This window comes from Meriones unguiculatus, chromosome X, assembly GCF_030254825.1.
Source record: "Meriones unguiculatus strain TT.TT164.6M chromosome X, Bangor_MerUng_6.1, whole genome shotgun sequence".
Classification (NCBI taxonomy): domain Eukaryota; kingdom Metazoa; phylum Chordata; class Mammalia; order Rodentia; family Muridae; genus Meriones; species Meriones unguiculatus.
Window position 1 is genome coordinate 62,399,583 of NC_083369.1, and position 17,898 is coordinate 62,417,480.

Sequence of the window (17,898 nt, forward strand, 5' to 3'; positions counted from 1 at the left end):
CATATGTGGTATATATATATGCTCACTTATAAGTGAATATTAGCCATATAATATAGTATAAACTTACTAAAATCTATACTCCTAAAGGAGATAAACAAGGAAGACCCTAGGAAAGAAGCTGAATCCTCATTCAGAAGGACAAACATGATAGGCATTGGAAGCAGGAGAAAACAGGGAATAGGACAGGAGCCTACCACAGAGGGCCTCTGAAAGACTATAGATAGAGGTATTGAAGATGAGGTTGAGATCCATAGCCAAACTTTGGGCAGAGGGCATGGAATTTATGAAAGAAGGGGAAGATAGAAAGACCTGGAGGTGACAGGAACTCCAAAAGGAGACCAACAGAGCTATAAAAACTGAGCCCTGGGGTTCCTTCACATACTGATACCCCAACCCATGACAATGCATGGGGAGGACCTAAACCCCTGCTCAAATGTCGCCCATAGACTCAGTCTCCAAGTGGTTTCCTAGTAAGGGAGCAGGGGCTGTCTCTGCCATGAACTCAGTGGCTGGCTCTTTGATCACCTCCCCCTGAAGAAGGGTGCAGCCTTGTCAGGCCACAGAGGATGACAATCCAACCAGTCTTGATGAAACCTGATAAGATAGGGTCAGATAGAAGGGGAGGAGGTCCTCCCCTATGAGTAGACTTGGAGAGGGTCATAGGGGGAGAAGGAACGTGGGATTGTGAGATGTGGGAGGAGGCCACAGCAAGGATACAATTGAATAAGTTGCAATAAATGATAATAATAATTTTAAAAAGAAAAGAGACTTCAAATATATGGTAATTTTTGTAGGGCACAATTCATTAAAATGTCTTTTCCTTTTCCATTTCACCCAATTTTTTTTCCTTATTTTAATAGCACACACACACAGGTACACACACTCCCCCCCCACACACACACACACTTGCACACAGACACCACACACACAGACTAATGCACATTTTCTTGTGGTCACAGATTTAATTCCTTTGGAATCTGCCTTTATCTAGAAACTTGAAAAGGAAAGATAGAATACTGTATGAGACAATATGGGCTTCCCTAATAGTCTTGCCTGAGAATATAGTGAAGGAGGAAGGCCTCACATCTTTATTGCTCCTTTCAGCCACTTCTCAACTGTCCCTTTAAGCTATTCACACTTGCCCTGAGCTCTTCTCTATGGAGGCTGAGCAAAGAAACTCTTCAGCAATCTCTGATCCCCTTAACTACCTCCCTAAATTCACTCTGCAGTAATTTGATCCCCTGGTGGAAATCAAGCAGATGTAATTTAGCTCATGTTCTCTGCAGTCTCCTCCAACAAAATACACTTCTTGTGCTAGTTCTCCTCACAGGATGCAAAACCCCCATTATAATTATGTGTTAAAATTCTCATTTCTATACATGCATGTGAGTGAACTTGTACAATTCAGTACACAGACATTCATAAATAATTGTGGGGAATTTGATGATTACACACATTCTCACAGTCTCCATTATCTAGGATTTCTTTATGTATGCAGAATGGTAGTACATGGGGGGGGGAAGATAAAGAATTCGGAATCAGGAAAATTCCCATGAGAATTCCACCTCTGCCACATACTTACTGTGTAACTTTCGGCAAAACACTTCATCATTTTACAACTCATGTTCCTCATCTGAATCGTAATATTGGCTATTGTGAGAAACAGTGTATAATTGATCCTTGCAAAGTATCTGGTACATAGTTGGTTCCCTGTAAATAAAAGGCCTTTTTCTGCTTTTCATTTCCAATGTAGTGTAATATAAGTTGGAAAGTGGGAAAATGGGAAGAGTGTGGTTTTGTAATTGGACATGGAGTCAAATTCCAATTCTGATATTTGGCAAAACCATAGATGACATCATCAAGCTCCTAGACCTGGACCTGTTTCTTCTTCTGTTATATATACAGTACATATTCCCTACAGGTAAAAGCTATGGGACCATAGTAGGTTCTCATTTATAGTTATTCATGATGGACAGGAGTCTGCTCTTCATTTTAGGTACAGCATGCATACTATTGCTAAGCCCCTTCCTGAAGTTCTATCCTTTCTTTGGGTGTATGATAACAATGGCCGTAGACTAGTGCAGGCTAACTGAGGCATATTTGCACTTGCAAGTGATGATATGTTATCTGGAAACAGGAAATTGCCTCACATATTAGCATTTTGTTTCCTTATGTTCAGCCCTTCTTTCTTGCTACACCCCCACCATTTTCATCTTCCTAACAGAACACTGGCTGCCATGCTCTCTGTACAGAACCTGCCAGCCGTATACCTATGCCGTCACTGATGTGGAAGACACTAGTTATTGCAAGCTATGTTTTGTCATTTATTTAATGATAAGTGGTCAGACGTGATGTCTCTTTTTTTTTTTTTTTTTTTTTTGCAGATCTATTTTAGGCTGCACACTACTGTCCATCTCTATGCCTCTGCAGACCCTTGGTATGATAGGAAACTTAATCTGCCACAATGGCACCACATGGTTGCTCCTTCAGGAGGCTGCTTTGTCTTATCAGTTCATCATTAGCTAGAGCTTGCTCAGGGCTCATTTGCTGCTGTTGATAAATGCATTTGTCACGGTTCATCTTTGTGGTAGGATTTGAATAATACTAATAGGCTCTTGGCTCAAATATTATTTCCTCCCTCCGTGGTGACTGTGCCTGACATACATATGAGAAACATTCCTTAAACTTTCTTTAGCATAAAAAAAAGTTACAGTGTTAATGCCACTCTACAGAGAAATGGTGTGAGTCATTATCAGCTATTAATACTTATAGCCAGAACTGCATTGGAATTCTGCTTCTGTTTAACTACAATTTTAGGCTGGCTGCTAATTTTGAGCCTGTTTCCTGTTCTGTTAAAAAAATGATAGGGATAATATTAGATGGAGATAGGTATATAAAACACATGGTAAATGTTTAAAGAACAGTAGTTTAAACCAGGTGCATGCCTATAATCCCAGCATTCAGAGAGGCAGAGGCAGGCAGATCTCTGTGAGTTTGAGGACAGCCTGGTCTTCAAAGCTATTTCAGGACAGAGATACCTTGCTTCAAAACCACTATCACCACCACCCCTCTCCAAAAAAAAAAAAAAAAAAAAAAAAAGGATAGTAGATATAGTAGATGAGTAACTGTTTCAACCAGTAAGGAGAGTAGCACTCTGAGAGAATATTAGGATTAATCAACTCAGTTATCAGGAATCAAGCATCAAGTGAGATCTGGTTCAGGGCCATTCCCAAGAGCAAAGGCCCTACTTGAACAGGGATGCACTTTCCAACAAGAACAGCATAGTCTCACTCAGAGTGGGATGTTTTGTGAAGGAATGAGATCTGGCACTGCCCATCCTCCAGCAGAAGTGGGTGTTAGCATTTCTAGTCAGCTCCCTGACAGTGGTGATGCCCCTGATCAGCAGCAGACTTAACTCTTAGTAGCGGGAAACTGTTGTACTGTAAAAAATATTCTTCAGTAAGACATGGGGATAAGGTATGGACAGACAGCAAGTTACTCGTTATGGAAAGACATTGACACAGTCAGTATCAACAATCTGGCTCTCAGCTTTGAAAACTTTGAAATTTAACTGGTAGTATAACCAGAGACTGGGCTCCTGGGGACTGACTCAGATTTAACCAAATTCACAGGAGACCAATATGTAAACCAGAATGCCAATTGATTAATTTATAATGAGAAGTATAACCTCCAAATGGACCTGATACTAGTGTTTGCTGATGAGTGCATTATCTCCCTGTAGGCATATTTACATGAGTAGCTAAATGAAAATAAGAAGGTTGCTTAGTGAGGATGGACTCAGAGCAAGGGGATGCTTAATGGTTCACGTCACCAAGCTATAGAAACATGATGTCTCCATTTCATAATTGGGCTAGACCTTCAAAAAAAATCTGGTGATGTTAGCCTCCTCACTAGTCTTTATTTAAAACAATCTGGATGATTTTTTTTAAACCAAGATCTGATATATTATTCATTTGTTCCACTAGTTTCAATATAAATTTATTCTTAGGGGATAGAGAGATGGTTCACTGATTAAGAGCACTGGCTGCTCTTCCAAGGACCAGGATTCAATTCCCAGCACCATTGTGGCAGCTCACAACTGCCTGTAACTCTGGTTCCAGGGGATCTAATGCCATCTTCTGACCTTCATAAGCACCAGACATTCACATGATACACATTACACATACAGGCAGGCAAAACAAACATACATGTCAAAGAAAATTAAAAAAATTAAAATCTACAATTTAAACTCATTAATAACAAAAAGTATAAAATATATAGAAAAGTTTAAAAATAATTTAATATCTATATGCCCACCTTCTATATTTAACAATAGTTACTCATGTCAAATTTGCCTTATGTGTGTGCTCATATGTGATATGTATATTGATTCTGCATGTTTTAAACTCTCCACGTTCCACTTACTTCCCTAGTTTCATTTTCCTTAGCTCTCCTTTGGTAGCTTATATTCCAGCCATAACTAACTCCTTTATGTTAGTTTTCTGATTATTCTCTGTTGTCCTCATATGCTATTACTTGTGCCTGAATATAATCTTTATCCTCTACATACCACTTCGATTTTATCTTTTTTATTACTTACTTCTTTCTTTCTGGTTTTTTGTTTGTTTGTTGTTTTTCTTTTGAAACAGGGTTTCTCTGTGTATCCTTGGCTGCCCTGGACTCATTTTGTAAACCAGGCTGGCCTCAAACTCACAGAGATCTGCCTGTCTCTGCCTTTCTGAGTGCTGGGATTACAGAAGTGTGCCACCATGCCTGGCTTACTTACCTTTATAGTGCTGGGGATGGAGCCAGAGCCTCACACGTGCTAGTAGTTTTCTACCACTAAGTTTCATTTTCAGACCTTTGATTTTCTCTTGTATTACCTCCTTTTCACCCTCTAGATTTCAACCATTTTATGCTTAGAAGTCCTGATGTAATTGCAGGTTTCCAGCACTTCTATTTTAGCCTCCATGCCTTTTCCTGTGTTGTTCTTTCCCTAGAAAGGTATTAATCCTCTTGAACTCAGCACAGGTATACACTTTCCTTATTTCCTAGTCTGGATGAGGGAATCTTCTCTACTATTCATTATTGGCCTGTGTAAACTTCTATTATTATTCAGTAATGCAATGATTGCTTCTTACACTTCGAAGTTAATTCATGAACTTTTAGACAGCATAGTTGATATTTTATCTGACTTACATTTAGCTCATAACATATAGATGTGAGATAAGTATTTAAGAAATAATACATGATAAAATGAGTAAACATCTCTTCATATTTATTTTTGTATGTATATGATAAAATACCTCCTTTCTTTTGATCACATTTTCTTCAAAGAACAATAGAGTTGATTTTAATTCAAGTAATATTGCTTAATTGGATTTTGACTGTTCTCCATTAACAAAAACACACTTTCTAGAAGTATTATTCTATTTCTTATAGATGGCTGAAAATACTCTAGTTTTTTGTTTGTTTGTTTGTTGAGAGGCTACTTTACATCTCAATGGTTAACATCATTGACATTGGGGGATATTTTTCTGCTTGTCCCATACCTATTCCAAATGGCTTCTAAAGTTTCTTTTAATACTATTTTAGCTGGTGTTTGATACATGGTGTTAAGTTTCCTGTAGGCTTCACTGGGGTCCTAAAAATATCAAGAATAGAATAAATCTATGTTTAATCATGGGAAATACTATTAAATAAATGTTTGGCCAAGAATTAAGCGAAGAGAGTGATTAGGAATGTGGTGGAAATTAGACTGAACCAAAGAGTAACTAAAACTGAACTTATAAACAGCATGCTCTCTGATTATTACCGAAATGTAACAACCTTGATGTTGTAGAACTCCTGGGCCCCTGAATTTCTCGAATAACAATATTTAACATGATTTTCACAATCTGCTAAGCAGGGCCCTAAGTTATTTGTATGTGAGCTTTTGACCATCTGAACAACTCCATGAGGTCATTACTATTACTCCCATTTTACAATTTATAAAGAAATTGAGGCATAGAGAATTAAATTCTAAAGGTTAAAAGCTGTTTAGAAGCTGTGCCTGGTAGTGCATATCTTTAATTAACTGTAATCTCAGCTAGGCACTAGGATTGCTCCAACTTCAAAACTGGCCTCATCTACATAGTTCTAGACTACATAGGGAGACCCTGTCCAAAAATCAAAATCATAAATAAATTCTGAACTGCCTGTCAGCAGGCATATTATTTCAGCATACTTCTGTGCATATTTGAGAATCCAGTAAGATGGTATTGACAGAAATGTATACTGAAATACAAATAAATCATACACCAACAGTGAACACGGGTGAATCTTCAAGGTGGGTTAGCCTCATTCTAGTTGCTGTGAAGAGAAGATAGGTGATGTTTTTAGGGTCATGAATCATGCTGGAATATCAGTTAGGTCAAACCTGATTTGCACAAGGTGAAAGAAAAAGCCTCGGTTTCGAGGTGTGTGAAGATGGTAATTCTGTTGTAATTATCAAAATTGCTTACAGGAGGCATCTTGTGCAGTGTGTTATCCTCTGTTAATTGTAGGAAAGACACTGACACCTATAGAGCTTGCTGTGACCAAGGAAAGGGAAATGTGGCCATTTGGGACAACTAATAAACAAACAAATAAATAAATAAATAAAGGGAGTAATTGAGGACGCGCTTTGCTTGTCCTTCCCCTTTAAAACAAACCAAAGCAAACCAGGAAGCATCTAATCACAGCACTACCCACCTACTCAGAGCTCACTCCCTTTGGACCTGCGGCTCTTCAAAAAGCACTTTCCCAGCTTCCTACCAATAAAGCCCAAACTCCCCTCCAGGCAAATGAGAGGGAATGAGGCTCATCCTTGCCTTTCAAAGCGAACCCGAATCAGAACTGAAAACTAGCAACCAGGCGCATTCACCAGCTTCTTGCCTAAGCTTTCCTGCTGAAGGGGATCAGATACACCTGGCCACTCAAGCCCAGAGTCTGGCCCGTAAGGCTTTTCCCATCCAGTGACCCTTTTAGGAGGCTGCTCCCGCAGTGTCCTCTCTTCTTTCCTTCTCTCCCTCTCCGAGCTACCTCTCCCGCCCCCCCCTCCGGCTGGGCGGAGCTTCGCGCCAACGTCCCCCTTGCCCGACGCGTCGGAGGCGGCAGCGGCAGTCGCAAGTGAGCATCCACAGCGCCTGCAGGGGCTGCGTCTGCAGCAGCCGGGTCGCTGACGCCGCGTGCCGGGCCAGGGCAGCCCTCGACCTCGCTGGTCCCCGGGGGGCCGCCCGCCTGTCCCGCCTGGCTCGTCACCCCCGCCACCCCTCGCTCCGGGCCCGGGTCTCCCAGCCGCTGAGTGCACGCCATGGGGCTGGCGCTCAGGCTCCGGCTCCGCTGCCGCGACGGCTGCGGGGCCGCCCGGCTGCTGGCTTGGGGCTTCCTCCTGGCTCTGAGTCCTCAGGCGCCCGCCTCCCGGGGCGCTGAGGCCGTGTGGACCGCGTACCTGAACGTGTCCTGGCGGGTCCCGCACACCGGAGTGAACCGCACGGTGTGGGAGCTGAGCGAGGAGGGCGTGTATGGCCAAGACTCGCCGCTCGAGCCCGTCTCCGGAGTCCTGGTGCCGCCCGACGGGCCCGGGGCGCTCAACGCTTGTAACCCGCACACGAATTTCACGGTGCCCACGGTTTGGGGGAGCGCTGTGCAAGTGTCTTGGCTGGCCCTCATCCAACGCGGCGGAGGCTGCACCTTCGCGGACAAGATCCATCTGGCTTATGAGAAAGGGGCTTCTGGGGCCGTGATCTTTAACTTCCCCGGGACCCGCAATGAGGTCATCCCCATGTCTCACCCCGGTGAGTGCAGCCACTCATTTCCGCCTCTTCAAACCTCTAAGGTGTCCAGTTTCCCTTGGTCTCTCTCTGTCTCTCTGTCTCTCTGTCTCTCTGTCTCTCTGTCTCTCTGTCTCTCTGTCTCTCTCTCTCTCTCTCTCTCTCTCTCTCTCTCTCTCTCTCTCTCTCTCTCTCTCCTTGCTTGGAAAGAAAAAAGGGTGCCCCTGTTTTTGTCCCCGCCGAGTAGAGTATGATCCTCCCGAGACAAGCCAGGTGTGGGGGTTTGGATTAAAAAAAAAAAAATCCTTCAGAATTTAATTTGCCTTTGGTGGAAAAGGGTAAGACAAACGGCGGGTGGGGGGAGCGGACGACGGCAGAGGCTGGTATAGCGGGGGAGGGGGAGTCTTTGCTTCTTTACCTAATGTTTCACAAGGGTGCTTTGCCTAGGATTAAGAGTATGGGAGGATGGACATTGGCTTTAAAACTATGAGGGAGAAAGAACATTGCCTGGGAATCTCATCGCCATATAGAAACGGATTTTTCTCTCTCTGGTTTCACTTCGAATTTCCTACTTATCAAGTACAAGATTATATTACAGTACTCAGGTAACCTTATTGTAATTTTTGTGGAAACTTTAGCTTTGGAGTTCTCTGCCCCGTGGTCTTGGATCTCGAGTAGTTCTTGTTATCAGTGCTGTTGTTTGCCTCTTGACGAATCTGATTTAGGTTCTTGAGTTCCAAAGCAGGTGATTAATGTGACTGGGAGAAAAAATGCCCAGACTTTGTAAAAGTAGTCCAGGTACTTCTGAAATGTGTGGTCCTCGCGGGGTGACTATTTCACTACCTTCAGCTACTCTTCCAGAAACCTGTCTGTATGTGATTTGTGGTGCTAGGCCCTGAATGACAAAAGAAAAAAAAAGGAGGTGGTGTGGGGGGGGGGGGGGGGGTGAGACAAGTAACAATGTTATATAGCTGTTAAGAGCTGGATCTAGTCAGACCTTGATTCAAATTTCTGCTCCGGTGCTTACTAGTTCTGTGACCTTGGGCAACTTATCCAAACTCCGAGTCTTGGTGTTCTTATCAGTCAAATGAGACAGGATAATGAGAAACCAGTTGTCCACAGGTTTGCCTGTAGGGTAAAATGAAATAAAACCTTCAAGAGCCTAGAGCAATGTAAGGAAAGGTTAGCAGTCTCTGAAATAAGGACTTCAGTTCTTTAACTTCATGAGGATTTGTGTTTTGCTTACAGTAGTACCACTGGCCCTGCCTGGAGAGGGCTTGAATTGAGTGGGTGTGTGGTACAATGGAAAGAGCACTGAACCAGAACTCCAGCCACTTGAGTTTCTATAAGGCCCCTTCGCTTTGCTCAGCTTGTGACCTTGTGCAAGTTACATGACAAATGGTAGTGTAGGTATAGTGGGTGAGCACAGAGTTGGCAGAGATACATCCGAGACAAGTGATGTGGCCCAGATTGCCTCTAAAATGCTGCCGTTCGTAGATTTAGTATATTGATTAAGAGAGCACACTGTATCTTTCCTAGACGATAATACATTGATTAGAATGCAATTACATTTTAAAGGCTACTAAAGCTGAATAATGAGGCTTAGGTAAATTTAAAGTCTTTATTTGGCTATTTGATTTTACAAGGATTTGATTTTGTCTTCTCCAAATGATATTCATTTGCATGAATGATTTCCAGTTGAATAATATGTTTTAATTAGAATCACTGATGAAACTACTGGACTTCTGTTAGGGATATTTATCAGGTAGTTTTAGGAGAGGAAAGTAACTTTTGTTGAACTCCTACTATGTATTAGGCTTTCCACATACATGTTATTATTTATTGACAGGCACTATGGTGTAGTAGGAAAAACAGACATTGTAGTCAAGATTGGCAGTCCAACTCTGGATTTAACGCACAGTAGCTTTGTGACCCTGAACAGATTATTTAACCTTATTGAATCTTGGTTTCCCCATCTATAAAATGGAGATGATATTTAGGTTGTGATAATTACTAAGAATAATGTATCAGATGGTAGACATCCACAAATGTTAGCTATATAAATGAACAAATGTATGATCATCCAGTTACCATTTTGAAGACGTGGATATCTAATTAGGCCTATTATGTTTCAGGATCTCATATAGGAATAAAGAAAGTCCAGTGAAAGAAATAAAGTTCAGTGAAAGATATTTGGACACTTTTGAGGCTTTTTATTACCCAAATTGATGGCACAAACTATATTACTATCAAGCTAACTACCCAAAAAGCTAACAGATTACTTTTGAGGCATAAAATGACAATTCTCTCTCAAACTCCTAGAGAAACTACTTTATTCACATTTGCTATTGAGTATTTGGAAAGTGTTGTGCTATTTGCTTTTCTCTTCTGAAAACAAATCAGGGGCTGCCTGTTTAACCTCTGTTTGAAAAAAAATGTCTTGGATATAGTGGTGTGTAGGTGGGAGTGAGGTTTAAGTTTTAATTCATTATTAAATTAATGAAATGTGAAAAAAGCCATTGCTATCTTTTTTTATTTTATGAACTCTGTCTTCACAGACTCTCACAGGAGCTCCACTTGAATCTTTTGTCCTTTAAATTTGTACAGAATACCTAGGCTCTCTCCTATCATAACTGTAAAATCTTAAACACACAGTGTTTCAAGTGATTGAAATGAGTGGTTTTAAACCATTGCTTTAGTGTTTGTTTACTTATTTGTTTTGGAGGCAAGATCACACTGGATAGGCCAGAGTGGCTTCCAACACACTCTGTAATCCAGTGACTTCAGGCTGGCCTTGAAAACTCATTATTCTACTGCTTCATCCACCCAACTGCTGGAATTGCAGGCCATTACTATGCCTGGCAGGACCATTACTTTACTTATTTATATATTTATTTAATTATGTAAGTATGTATATATTTTGTTTAGGGGAAATTTTTACAATATTGAGCAATCATTTAGGAAATTAAGGTGGTTTTTTGTTTGTTTTTTGTTTTGTTTTTTTTGGTTTGTTTTTTTTTTTTTTTGTAGGTAGATCTCTGATCTTTGAGTTTAAGATCAGCCAGGGCTACACAGAGAACACCCCTCTCTCTCTCACACACACACACAAATGTAGTGTACTATGAACCCATGCAAATTATGTTTGTATTTTAATTTGGTTGCAAATTATTAAGAAAACCCAGCTTCACATAGCTAAATCATTACAAATGATACATATGAAATAAGAGCTTGATGTGGAATGCCTGAAAAAATATATATATATTACCAAATTTATCCAGAAACTGAGTAGAGAATTCTGAAGAGAATTTGGTAGCAAAGTTTTATTATTCAGAGTCACTTCAAATATGAAAATCAAATGAGAAGCAGCCAAAATGTAGAGTAAGCACTGCAGCCATCTAAAATATAGACTTTCATGATGAAGTATGTTAAGCATGCTTTCTCTGTTGCGTAACTTCAACTGTTCTTTCTTGGATCAAGCAGATGGGCCTAAGTCATGCCTCCTGTCTAATTGAGCAGAGCCTAAGGGTTGAAGTCATCTGTGCACTTCTTGTACAATTTGCCTTGCATCAATATGGGCAGGCAGGAATTCATTGAAAGAGCCATTCAGGGTTACGACGGTCATCCTCTATGACAAATTTACAAGAACATGAAACATATGCAAAAAGAGGTTACAGTAGAAGCATTGTTTCTGAGGCCTTTATTTAAAAAAAATGAAAGTACTAAACAATGTAAGTTAATGATTGGGTGCTCTTTCATTGTACATAGTTTGGTATATAAAAAATTGTTTGTATACTTAAATGTTAAATGATAATACAGTATTTCAGTTAAAAGAATGGGGCCAGCCACTTACTAATTCTAATCTCTAGGGCACTTAGTTTACTTCTCTGAATTCTCTCTTTTGTAAGATAGGCATAAAATTTAAAAAAAAAAAAGAAAACCTCATAAGGTTGCTAGGATTAAATGAGATAGTGTTGATGAGATGTTCTTTTTAATCCTAGTAAGCTAGTTAAATGTATTTTATAAAATGAAAATTGAGTTCTATGTTTAGAGAACAAAATTTGAAAATGAGCAGCCTACAGACTTCAAAGTCTGTATAACTCAAAATCTTAAACCCTCTAGGCATAAAGTAGATGGGATAGAATTTTTTTTCTACAAGGAAAAACTCTTTTGATCTTCTTTGCTTTGACATTCTTTTTTTTTTTTAAAAGCTCCTTCCCAGTCAAGTTATCAATCTTTTTTCCTTTCCATTCAAAGAAGACTTTAAAATACTGTTTGTTTCCCTGTCTCACTGTGCAGACCAGGCTGTCCTCAAACTCACTGAGATCTGCCTGGGATTAAAGGCATGGGCCACCATGCCTGGCCCTGAAATATGGTTTTATACTGACTCATCACAATCCTATTCCCTTCTTGACTTTCTTTTCTTTTCTTCTAGAATAGTAGTGTGTTTTTTTTAAATAAGTTGATTGGAGGACTGGTGGTGATAATTTTACCATGATATTAACAAATCCCTTTCCAGATATGTCCTTCATATCTCTGCAGTTACTATATTTGACACTGTGAACTATTCTTGATCTCCCAGTCTCTTGCTTCTCTTCCTATGTTATTAGCTGGTTTATCTACCTCTTCTTTTCCATTGCACCCTGTGCCTCACAGCTCCCCCCTCCCTTTATAAACAGATGCAGCATTCAGTTGATACTATCACTTTAAATTGTCACGCAGTCTCCTCTCTTGTGATAATTAATATCCTGTTTTCTGTTCCTGATTGGTCTTGTTGCCTCCAGTCATTTTCTTCCTTTACACAGTTCTTCCACTTTGCTACTAGAGCACAGCTATGATCACATAAATGCCATTGCTTATACATTCTAAAATGCCTTGCTCAGCATAGCATATGCAATTTAATAAATTGGTCCCAAAGTACTTTGAGAACTTTATTCCTCTTCTCTCATATCGATACCAAAATCTACCCTATCCTTTTCTAGCATAATTTGCTTAAATGTGCATTTTTAATAATGTTTAATTTGTGTGGCCATGTGGTGTGCATGCCATAGCATACATGTGACACTCAGAGGATGACCTTCAGCAGTCAATCCTCTCCTTTACCCAAGGATCTGGGGGCCCAACTCCAGTCGTCAGGCTTGTGCAGCAAGCTCTTTCACCTGCCATTTGAGCACATTTCTGCTATTAGCCATGTGTTCTTCCTAACTCTGCTTGCCCAAAACCCATTCATCCTTCAAATTTCAATACAAATGCTTCCTTATTCTTCTTTCTTTAAAAATTCTTTGACTTTTTTTTTTTTGAGACAGTCTCACTATGTAGGCCTGACTGGCATGAAACTAGATATATAGGCTAGGCTGGCTTCAAACTCACAGATAGACCCCTGCTCTGCCTCTTGAGTCTTGGGAATACAGGAATGTAGCCACCACAGTTTCATTTTGAATTAATGCACACTCATTACACACATTTATAAGGTTCATTGCAATGTTTCTACACAGGTTTTTTTCCTGTGCCAGCTATAGCTCACACCTGAAACAAAATAACCTTTTTGTTTAAACAGCACGTCATCTCTTTTCATATTTTCTGCCTTTTGCTAGTTTTAATTTGTTCACATGTTTTGCCTTCCTGCTAGATGGGAGTCATTTTTTGTTATTTGTTAATCTCTAGATTCCTTGTAGGACCATGCATAGAAAGGACTTAAAAACCCAGTTTCACATCAGGAGTGAGAGGAGGACCTCCCTTATCAGTGGACTTGGGGAGGGACATGCGTGAAGAAGGGGAAGGGAGGGTGGAATCAGGAGGGGAGAAGGGAGGGGCTTAAGGGGGGATACAAGTGAATAAAGTGTAATTAATAAAATTAAATTAAAATAAAAAAATCCAAGTTCAGATGTAGCTAATAGACTCAGTCTCCAAGTGGGTTTCCTAGTAAGAGGAGCAGGGGCTGTTTCTGGCATGAATTCAGGGGCAGGTTCTCTGGGGTGTACAGCCTTGCCAGGCCACAGAGGAAGACAATGCAGCCAGTCCTGATGAGACCTGATAGACTAGGGTCAGATAGAAGAGGAGGAAGACCTCACCTATCAGTGGACTAGAGGAGGGACATAGGGGAAGACAGAGAGAGGGTGGGATTTGAGGAGATGAGGGAGAGGGGCACAGCATGGGTACAAACTATATAAATTATAATAAATATAATAATAAATAAATAAATAAATAAAATATTTTATCATTAAAAAAATTCCTTGTAGGAGCATTTGTTTTGGATGTGCTTTAGAAATACTTCTTAAATTGCCCTCCACGTCCAAGAAGTCAAATGCCAGAGGGTCATAAGATCTGCTGGAAAAGTATCTGCAGCCTGGGAACTGTACTTCCTTTTATTGAGAATTATTGACTGTGTTTCTTGCCTGAGTGTACAAAATAGAGTAAACACCACACTCTATGAAGGAATTTTGATTTTAATAGGTTAAAGAATATATGAGAAGAGCATACCAATATTTTTTATTTATTATAATTTAATTACTTTGTATCCCAGCTGTACCCCTCTCCCTTATCCCCTCCCAATCCCACCCTACCTCTCTCTTCCTCTCCCATACCCCTCCTCCAGGCCACTGATAGGGGAAGTCTTCCTCCCCTTCCATCTGACCTGTCCCTATGGATAGATTTTTAATTATAGGCTACTTAATTTCTATAGTGACCAAATAATGACTAAATTCTATGGATTTATTGTTAAAAAAAAACATTAAATTACCTGGGCAACAAGGAATAATGAGAAATGACTTGTAGAATTTTTACATTGTGCTTTCCCTTTTCTATTGTTATTTTTAATTAATTAATTAATTATTACAATTTATTCATTTTGTATCCCAGCTGTACCCCCATCCTCATCCCTTCCCAATCCCAACCTCACGCCCTCCTCTCATCCAGTGACCATCCTAGAAGTCCACGGATAGGGGAGGTTCTCCTGCCCTTCCATATGGCCATAGCCTATCAGGTCTCATCAGGACTGGCTACATTGTCTTCCTCTGTGGCCTGGTAAGGCTTCACCCCACCTCAGGGGGAGATGACAAAAGAACCAGCCACTGAGTTCAAGTCAGAGACAGCCCCTGTTCCCATTACTAGGGAATTCACTTGGAGACTGAGCTGCCATGGGCTATATCTGTGCAGGGTTGGTTTCTAGGTTACCTACATGAATGGACCTTGTTTGGAGTATCAATCTCAGAAAAGACCCCTGGGCACAGATTTTTTGGTTCTGTTGCTCTCCTTGTGGTGCTCCTGTCCCCTCCAGGTCTTTCTATCTCCCCTTCTTTCATAAGATTCCCTGCACTCTGCCCAAAGTTTGGCCATGAATCTTAGCATTTGCTTTGATACCCTTCTGTGTAGAGTCTTTCAGAGGCCCTCCATGGAAGGCTCCTATCCTGTTCACTGTTTTCTCCCTCTTCCAATGTCTATGCTGTTTGCCTTTCTGAATAAGGATTGATCATCTTACCCTGGGAACTCCTTCTTGCTTAGCTTCTTTAGGTGTACATAATTTAGTATGTTTATCCTATAATTGTATGTCTAATATCCACTTATAAGTGAGTATATACCCTGTGTGTCTTTCTGCTTCTGGGATACCTCATTCAGGGTGATCTTTCCTAGTTCCCACCATTTTTTTTTTTTGCAAATTTCATGATTTTCTTGTTTTGAATTGCTGAATAGTAGTCCATTGTGTACATGTACCACTATTTCTGTATCCATTCCTCTGTTGAGGGACATCTGGGTTGTTTCCAGATTCTGGCTATTATGCATAAAGCTTCTATGCACATGGTTGAGCAAATATCCTAGTTGTATACTTGAGCAACAGATTGATTTCCAAAGTTGTACAAGGTTACATTCCCACCAGCAATGGAGGAGGGTTGCTGTTTCTCCACATCCTCTCCAGCATGTGTTGTCATTTGAGTTTTTGATCATAACCATTCTGTTGGGTGTAAGGTGAAATCTCAGGGTCTTTTTGATTCACATTTACCTGATGACTAAGGACTTTGAGCATTTCTTTAAGTGTTTCTCTGCCATTCAATTTTCCTCTATTGAGAATTCTCTGTTCCCCATTTTTTTAATTGGATTGCTTGATTTGTTGCAGTTTAACTTCTTGAGTTCTTTATATATTATGGATATTAGCCTTCTGTCAGATATAGGGTAGGTGAAGAGCCTTTCCCAGTCTGCAGGCTGTCGTTTTGTTCTGACGACAGTGTCCTTTGCTTTACAGAAGCTTTTCAGTTTCAGGAGGTCCCATTTATTGATTGTTGATCTTAGAGGCTGTGCTGTTGGTGTTCTGTTCAAGAAGTAGTCTCCTGTACCTATGAGTTCTAGGTTTCCCTCACTTTTTGTTCTAACCTATTTAATGAGTCTGGTTTTATGCTGAGGTCTTTGATCCACTTGGACTTCAGTTTTGTGCAGGGTGATAAATATGGATTTATTTGTATTTTTCTGAATGTAGACTTCCAGTTATACCAGCACCATTTGTTGAAGATGCTATCTTTTTTTCCGTTGTATGTTTTTGGCTTCTTCGTCAAAATCAAGTATCTGTAGTGTATGGGTTTATTTCTGGATCTTCTATTCCACTGATGCGCCATTCTGTTTCTATGCCAGTGCCATGCAGTTTTTATTACTGTTGCTCTATAGTACACTTGAGATCAGGAATGGAGATACAATAAAAGAAGTTCTTTTATTGTAGAAGATTGTTTTAGCTATTCTGGGTTTCTTGTTATTCCATATGAAGCTGAGATTTTTCTTTCAAGATCTGTAAAGAATTGTGTTGGTAATTTGATGGGAATTGCATTGAATCTGTAGATTGCTTTTGGTAAGATGACCATTTTCACTATATTAATCCTGCTGAGGCATAAGCACGGGAGATCTTTCCATCTTCCGATATCTTCTTCTATTTCTTTCTTTAGAGTCTTGAAGGTTTTTTGTCATACAAGTCTTTTACTTGATTTCTTAGAGTTACACCAAGGTACTTTATGTCTTTTATGGTTATTGTGAAAGGTGCTATTTCCCTAATTTCTTTCTCCGCCCATTTGTCTTTTATATACAGGAGGGCTACTGATATTTTTTTAAATTTTGTATCCAGCTACTTTGCTGAAGGTGTTTATCAGTTGTAAGAGTTCCCTGTAAAAATTTTGGGGTCCATCTTGTATACTATCATGTCATCTGCAAATATTGATGCTTTGACATCTTCTTTTCCAAACTGAATCGCCTTGACCGCATTTAATTGTCTTATTGCTCTGCAAGGACTTCAAGAATTATGTTGAAGAGATATGGAGAGAGTGGGCAGCCTTGCCTTGTCCCTGATTCCAGTGGAATTGATTTAAGTTTCTGTCTGTTTACTTTGATGTTAGCTATAGGTTTGCTGTATATTGCCTTTACTATGTTTAGGTATGTGACTTGTAGCCCTGATCTCTCTCGGAGTATAAACCTAAATGAGTGATAAATTTTTTTCATATGCTTTTTCAGCATCTAAGGAGATGATCATGTTGGGTTTTTTTGTTGTTTGTTTTTTTCAGCTTGTTTATATGGTGGGTCACACTGATGAAATCTGTATATTGAACTACCCCTGCACATCTGGAATGAAGCCTACTTGGTCATAGTGGACAATATCTTTGATGTGTTCTTGTATTTGGTTTAGGAGTATTAACTGAGTATTTTTACATCAATGTCCAAAAGGGAAATTGATCTGAAATTCTCTTTCGTTGTTGGGTTTTTGTGAGCCTTAGATATCATGGTGACTGTGGCCTCCTAGAAATAGCTTGGTAATGTTCCTTCTGTTTCTATTTTGTGGAATAGTTTAAAGACTATTGTTATTAACTCTTCTTTTAATATCTGGTAGAATTCTGCCTGAACCCATCTGTACCTGGGCTTTTTTTTTTTTTTTTTTTTGGAATGGAGACTTTTGATGACAACCTCTATTTACCTAAGGAGATATAGGACTACTTAATTTATTTACCTGATCTCAATTCAGCTTTGGTAAATGGAATTGATCAAGAAAACTGCCCATTTCATTTAGATTCTCAAATTTTGTGGCTTATAGGCTTTTGAAGTAAGACCTAATAATTGTTTGGATTTCCTCAGTGTCTATTGT

At 39.9% G+C, this 17,898-nt stretch overlaps 1 protein-coding gene across 2 annotated transcripts in view; it reads left to right on the top strand.

Moving 5' to 3' along the window:
- The window catches only part of Rnf128 (ring finger protein 128), a 127,983-nt gene that overhangs the window by 47,086 nt on the left and 62,999 nt on the right, over positions 1–17,898 (top strand). Inside the window, exon 1 of one of the 2 annotated variants that reach the window (XM_060375794.1) lies at positions 7,121–7,817. The exons of the other annotated variant lie outside the window; for it this stretch is intronic. Within the exon in view, the coding sequence (XP_060231777.1) occupies positions 7,334–7,817 (484 nt within the window). The 5' untranslated portion in view covers positions 7,121–7,333. Of the gene's footprint in view, positions 1–7,120; positions 7,818–17,898 lie in introns of those variants that run through there. 2 annotated transcript variants of the gene reach the window in all.